The 7,009-nt window shown below is 52.4% G+C and overlaps 1 protein-coding gene across 2 annotated transcripts; it reads left to right on the top strand.

The window, feature by feature from the left end:
* The first annotated feature begins 295 nt into the window (after nucleotides 1-295).
* On the top strand, nucleotides 296-6,580 carry Mpg (N-methylpurine-DNA glycosylase). Of its 2 annotated transcripts, none has more exons than XM_039085191.2 (4): nucleotides 296-526; nucleotides 1,530-1,727; nucleotides 3,735-3,939; nucleotides 4,532-4,953. In XM_039085191.2, exons 1-4 carry the CDS (start codon nucleotides 353-355, stop codon nucleotides 4,537-4,539), a joined length of 585 nt encoding a protein of 194 aa, XP_038941119.1. In that variant the 5' UTR covers nucleotides 296-352; the 3' UTR covers nucleotides 4,540-4,953. The 2 variants fall into 2 exon arrangements, with proteins under 2 accessions (XP_038941119.1, NP_036733.2); NM_012601.2 differs by lacking the exon at nucleotides 4,532-4,953 and adding an exon at nucleotides 6,131-6,580 and having other exon boundaries at nucleotides 353-526.
* Nucleotides 6,581-7,009: the final 429 nt, after the last annotated feature.

Raw genomic sequence — 7,009 nt, 5'->3', positions numbered from 1 at the left:
CTCATGCTTGTTCTCTACAACACCCAACGCACCCTCTGTGGCCCACCCTATCTCAAGGCAGGGCCTTCTGATCCGGGACCCTCGAAAAGTCAGTCCAGGTTCAGAGAGTATTGCTTGATGGCAGTCGGGCCATTGGGACAGAACCAGACCTAGAGAACCTGGGTTCCAATCCTAGTGGTGAAAGTAAAGGTTTCTACACTCGCCCCGCCCTGTCCCTCCCTCTAGGCTCCTCACTCCGCCTCTTCTGCAGATTTGCCCCACCCCCGCGCTGTACGCCTTCTGCGCAGACTCAGGCTTCAGTCCCCGCCCTCACTGCGCTTCCGGTGGCCTGGGCTGTGCTGGCGGCGGCTAGATGCGCGGCCGCGGTGGTACTGCGCGCCTGGGCAGAGGATCCCTAAAACCGGTGTCCGTGGTGCTCCCCGACACCGAGCACCCTGCATTTCCTGGACGAACCCGCCGCCCAGGGAATGCCAGAGCAGGATCCCAAGTGACCGGATCTCGTGAGGTCGGCCAGATGCCAGCGCCGGTGAGAGGGGGCGCAGCGTCGCGAAGTCTGAGCCCACGGCGAGCTGGCACAGTGGGTCGGGCTGCAGAGACGGTCACGTCAGCATCCATTCCCGGCCACCTGGCAGCCTTAGTCCAACCTGGACGTCAGCACAACAGATAAAAATAATGGGTCTTACCCGGGCGTGGTGGCGCACGCCTGTACTTGAGAAGTGACTAGAAGCAGGAGGATCAGGAGTTCAAAGCCAGCGCAGTGATTTTTTGTTTTGTTTTGTTTTGTTTTTTTTAAAGTAATGATTCGTTAACCAGCCAGCCCATCTTGAACTGAGGACAGATCTCAGGTTCACTACCCAGTTGTCCTTTTAATCCCCTCCTGTTGTACCACAATAGTTGAAGGATGTGGTCAGATTTCCTTGCTTTGTTTATGGGCTGTTGGTAGAGTAGCACCTGCTGGTCCTATAGACCCATAGATTTCTTGTCCCAGTTCCTAGTTAATATCCAAGCAGTCAGAGGACAGCAGGTGCCTGAACACTTAGAATGTGACCAGGCAGGCGGACATCTCCATGCACACCCATTTGTATGCCAGGTCTTGTCAATACCGAGGGGCCTATCTTTTGAGTAGTGCCTGGACAAACTCCGATAGGCCCTGCCCAGGTTCTGACTGTATTTTAATTTCTGGCCAGGATTAGGAATAAAGAACCAGGTTCCAGAAACAAGTTGTGGAGATGGTGTGATTGGCAGGAATCAGAAAAACCAGCTCGTTTGTATTGGAGTCAGGCACCCACCTTCTCCTAATGCCCCTTACCTATGTTTCCCCTATGTGCAGCAGGTATGGGCAGAGAATGCCCACCCATCCTGTCACCACTAACAGCCCATATTACCTACACCAAGTCCCAAGGCCCTCTGAGGCTGTATTAGCTGTAGGGTTCTGTTTATGCCTCAGAATGGCTTAAATAGACACCTTACTTTACAGATAAAGGAACAGGCAGGCAAGCAGACACTTCTTTTGTTTTTAACCATAACAGCTTTCACGAAAGATCGGGCAAAAAAAGCAGCAACTGGCACAGTCAGAGCAGCAGCAGACCCCTAAGGAGAGACTCTCTTCGACCCCTGGCCTCCTGCGAAGTATCTACTTCTCGAGCCCAGAGGACCGCCCTGCCCGGCTAGGACCGGAGTATTTTGACCAGCCCGCAGTCACCCTAGCCCGTGCATTTCTGGGACAGGTAACGTAATACAGGAGCAAGTTCCAGAAGCTCTTTTCTTGTTACTACTCGGTCTCTCATCCCTGACTCGGCCTCCCTTGTGCATACATAGGTAGCTTCCTTGTCCATATGGGCCCCATAGTCTGACTGTTGTCTGGGATCACTGCAAAGAATAAGAATATTGTTAGTGGTGTCCCTTGGTGGAGTCAGCAGGGCCCCTGGCAACTGTCCTGCTTGGGCAATAACAAGAGGTATGTTCTGACGCTTATCCACCAGGGAAATAGGGACTGTTCTGAAGTAACCTTAAGACAGGGTGTCTGCACGGGCCATTGATGGGTATTGGCCCCAGCATCTGTGAGAGACCATTCTTGCCTACCCTGTTCCCTGATGACTGGGGCCAGGGATACCATTAGGCTGCCAGCGTCTGAATCACTTGAAAGAGCTGGCCTCCTCACTGCATGGCTCAGTACCCAAGGCTCAGCACACGCCCAGCCATGCTTACAGTGGAAGTGGGGACTACTCCAGGCCCAGCCTGGGGCAGCTTACCGTACAGCCTGTCTCCTTCTGAAGTGCACGTCGTGGAGCTGACGGGGTTCATCTAGAACCCACTACTCCTTGGTGCTAGAGCTAGACCCTCTGGTTCTAATGGTTCCCTGGCCTACCTTTTCCTTTAGCAAGCTTCCTTTTATGGCATCATGGCTACGAACAGCCAGTTTCTCTACTAGAACTGGGGCTTCGAGTTCCAGGAACAGACCCTGACCTATCAGAGCAGGGATGGGATTCTGTTCTCAGGATGTTTTAAGCTGCAGGGATCTGTGTTCCTTCTAACAGCACCGTAATAATCAACAGCTACGATATAAACCATGGTGCAGAATTATCTCAGGTCAAGGGCTCAAGGATGGCCCAACAACACCGTCACCACCATCACACATCTGCCTGCCTCTACTCAGCTTCCTGGCATATCAGCTGGCTCCCACACATGCCCACTGGAACCTGCATTGGTAGACAAGATGATGTCCAGGAGAGAAAGGGGTATTTTCGCCTGTGTATCCCTTCGGTCAAGGAAAACCCAGGTGTGGGTCCTAAGCCCAGTAAAAGGTTCGTTGCAGTGGGCTGCCAGGACAGCAGCTACTCTGGACTGAGGAGCATGTCGTTTTTCCCAGACCCTCCATCAGAAAAGCCCCAGGAGGTTCCTCAAGAAGCTCGTGTGGGGTTCCCAGTGTGGCCCTTGGAGACATGGGAGCACGTGGGTAGAGTTTGTGAAGGAACACTCCCTGGCCTTTATCTCTTCCTAAAACATTCCTGTCTTCAGTGTTCTGGGTTCCTGAAAGAATTTTCAGGCTTCCTTGACAAACACTGGCCCCCTCTTTTCCTCTACCCTGCTGTTACCAACTGGCACCGTGGTTCTACTTGGGCTAAGAAGAAGGTGCCTTCTGACCAAATAATCCCTCAAACCTGTGAGGGAATTAACGTGGCTGGATGCTGAAATCCTTCTACAAGCCCTGGCTGAATCAATGTTGGTCATTCCTAGGATTACAGTCCGAGCTGGCACTGCATGAGCAGGACCTGCTGGCTACTTCTCACTAAGGCCTCAGCACTGGTGGGCACAATCTGAGCTCGTGGATCCTCTGTGGCTGCCTTAGCAGCCTAGCTTCACAAGCAGGCCACAAAATCACAGTAGGGACACCCTTGGGCCCAATGAACATTAAGGGAACTCTGGAAGATGTGGAGAGGTAGAGACCACCACTGAGGGGACTTGGAAGTCAACCTGCACTGTGACTCCAAGTGAATCCTGAGGTGTGCTTAGAACCCTTAGTGAATAAGAACTAGAGTTGGTCAGGAGGGGCTGGTGACCCTAACATCAGCATTCAGGCTCTGAGCAAAAAGCCCAAGAGGCAGAATGGAGAAGCCAGGTAGCTGGGTCCATCTGGGCCTGGATGCCTGGTATACCTTGAGTTTAAAAGAGGTCTAAGGGGACTGTCCAGGTGGGTTGGCCCCCATCAACCTGAGCAGAATCACTGCCCACAGGTCCTTGTCCGGCGACTTGCTGATGGAACAGAACTCCGTGGGCGCATTGTAGAGACTGAGGCATACTTGGGGCCAGAAGACGAAGCTGCCCACTCAAGGGGTGGCCGGCAGACCCCCCGTAACCGTGGCATGTTCATGAAACCTGGAACTCTGTACGTGTACCTCATCTATGGCATGTACTTCTGCTTGAATGTCTCCAGTCAAGGTCAGTAGTCCTGGGCCTGAGGGAACAGACAGGCTAGCAGCTGGCCAACCCCCCTGAAAGACTTGGGTACATAGGTATTTGAGTAGGAAAGTGCCATTGCCAGGGCAGAGTTAGGATTTCAGGAGCGTTGGCTGTTCTTGAGGGGTGGGCGAGGCTGGCTGAGGCAGCTGAGCTACACACAATAGAGGCTATGGGCCAACCTGAATGCAAAGCAGTCTGTGGCCGGAGTCTGGAGTTAGATTTGGAGTCAGATGGAGGTCGGGAAGTGCAAGAGCCTGACTTTGGGTGAGCTGGGCGCACACAGGAACTTTGCTGAAAACCTTGTTATGGGATCGAGTTCAGTTATTCTCGGCCAGGAGCACTTCTGCCCCCATAGGGGACATTAGGCAGCGTGTGGGGACATATTTGAATATGGTGCCTGACTAGCACCTAGCAGGTAAGGCGGGGATGCTGCCAGAAACCCTGTGATAAGCACATAGACCTGGCCCAACAGCTTTAGTGGAAGGATGCTGGTACAGTGCTCATGGGAGAAACCAACTCTCCTCTGGGGTCCAGCTTTGTCCTGACAGGCATGTGGCTTTGTGTTTCTCAGTGGTCTGAGCCAGAAGAACCAAGAACCAGTACCATCCTGCCAAAGCCACTGCTGGCTAGGAGTGTGGATGGCATATCTCAGTACCTGTGAGCTGAGCCTTCCCTGTTTGTCCCTAAGTGACCAATGTTCTTGGTTTGTTGGACAAGTACTTTGATACAGGGAACTGTTGTTACCTACAGCAGGTGACTGAGGGTCTACCACAGGGGACTTGGGAGCTGCAGGTGAGTGGACCACAGGACTGGCTGTGCACCTACCACAGTGCCAATTCTGAGCGACACTATGGATGACTAGACATCAAAAGATCACAAGACAGGGCTGAAGATTAATTCAGTTGTTAACAGCATCAGCTGCTCTGGCAAAGGACCTGGGTTCTCTTCCCAGCCCCATGCATACAAGTAGTACAGACATACATACAGACAAAACAGTTTTTATTTAAAAACAAAGACCACAGAAGCCTTCTTGGACAGAACCAACCCTGCTTGTGTGGCTGATGTAAGGGAACGAGCTAACTAACCGTGGTTAGTACTACAGTCTCTGGGAGAGAAGAGGTTCCGAGCACAGGGTGGACAAGGCAGAGGCAAGCAGGCCCATCCAAGTTGAGCGCAGTCCCACAAGAGTGCACAGGGTCCTGGCCAGGGCCATCCATGTTGAGTAGAGGCTGAGGACATGGATGTCACTGGCCAGGTGTGAGTGCTGAGGGTATGAGAAGAAAATGAGGATTGAAAGGCCAAACAGAGCAGAGCTCAGGATGCCAAGTTAAAGCAGATGTGTAGCAGAGTTCCACAAGGACATGGGGGTCAAAGTGTTTGCATGAGGATGAGGAAGAGCCAAGAGAAGTGGGGGTACTAAGGTGGCTCTGGGGGACTGAGTAGGGACCATGTGTCCTGTACTTACCGACACTCTGTAACCTGCTTCTCCCTGCAGTGAGAGACGTCCCAGGTAGTGACCTTGGGGTACTGCCTAGTGGGGGATTCAAAGGACTGACTGTCCAGGCCTTCCTGACCTGTATCATTCTGGATTGGGTCTGAGACTTGCTGTGTTCTAGCAGAGTGACATGCCTCTGTCCTAGAGGTGCTAGCTCTCTGGAGCTTCCTCTGTCACCCTCATAGCCACTAACAGTGAAGACCAGGGAAGCAGGCTACAGAGATAGCCCAGTGGTTAAGGACATTTACAGCTCTTCCAGAGGGTCCCAGTCCAGATCCTGCATCAGGCAGTTTACAATTGCCCATAACTCTAACTCCTGGGGATCCTCTCAGAGCACATAGATACATGTATGAATACACAGAGACACATTAAAAAAAAAAAAAAAAAAAGACTAGGGAAGCTACAGAAAGAGGAAGCTGATGCCCAAATCTTGCCCACACTGGTTGATCATAGTTCTGGCTCTGAGGACAGTGGTGAGACTGTCAGTCTTCCGTGGTGGAGGCTTCCCAAGGTACTCAGGGAAGGCTTAGCAGCCTAGTCAATGCTATAGAGAAGGCGGAGGGAGAGGGGTCTGATTCAGTGCTGTCAGAAAGACAGCAGCACCTCTGTGACACTGGGTGTGTGCATGGGCAGGAGACCTGAGGTTTACTTCCAAGCTTTCTGTCTGTCTCACAGGGGCTGGGGCTTGTGTCTTGCTAAGAGCACTAGAGCCATTGGAGGGCCTAGAGACCATGCGGCAGCTTCGAAACTCCCTCCGGAAAAGCACTGTCGGCCGTTCCCTCAAGGACCGCGAGCTCTGTAATGGTCCCTCCAAACTGTGCCAGGCCCTAGCCATTGATAAGAGCTTTGACCAGCGAGACCTGGCCCAAGATGAGGCTGTGTGGCTGGAGCATGGCCCTCTGGAGTCCAGCAGCCCAGCTGTGGTGGCGGCAGCCCGCATAGGTATTGGCCATGCAGGGGAATGGACACAGAAGCCCTTGCGCTTCTATGTCCAGGGCAGCCCATGGGTCAGTGTGGTAGATAGAGTGGCTGAACAGATGTATCAGCCTCAGCAAACAGCGTGCTCTGATTGTTCAAAAGTAAAATAAATAACTTGTTTGTAGAGAACTGTCCAAGTCTCAGCCAGAATTCGTGTTCATGTAGTTAATTCTTTATCCCGGTCGGGAAACCGGGGTACCCAGTACATATAGCAACAGAGAGGGAGAACATCAGTGTGCAGTATATACACCTAAGAGCAGAATGATTAAACAAGTGTTTTAGACCCTCTCCAGGGTAGCTCCACAAGGGGCATGCTGGGAAAGGGATGAGAAGGACACAGCTGTATGTGCACAAAGGGCTTGGATTCTGAAGCCGCGTCCTATAAGATCTTCCCCAGCGCAGCAATGAAGCTGCCGTAAGGACCAGATTGAAGAGGGAGGCTGGAGAGATACCAACGATTACAAGTGCTTCCTGCTCTCCTGTTCTATTCCCAGCACCACATGCAGTGGCTCACAACCTCCATAACTCTAAGGCCTGCTTTTGTCTGACCTCTGAGGGCACACATACACACAAAAC

This window comes from Rattus norvegicus, chromosome 10 (genome assembly GCF_036323735.1).
Source record: "Rattus norvegicus strain BN/NHsdMcwi chromosome 10, GRCr8, whole genome shotgun sequence".
Classification (NCBI taxonomy): Eukaryota; Metazoa; Chordata; class Mammalia; order Rodentia; family Muridae; genus Rattus; species Rattus norvegicus.
This window is presented reverse-complemented; position numbering and strand designations above follow the sequence as displayed.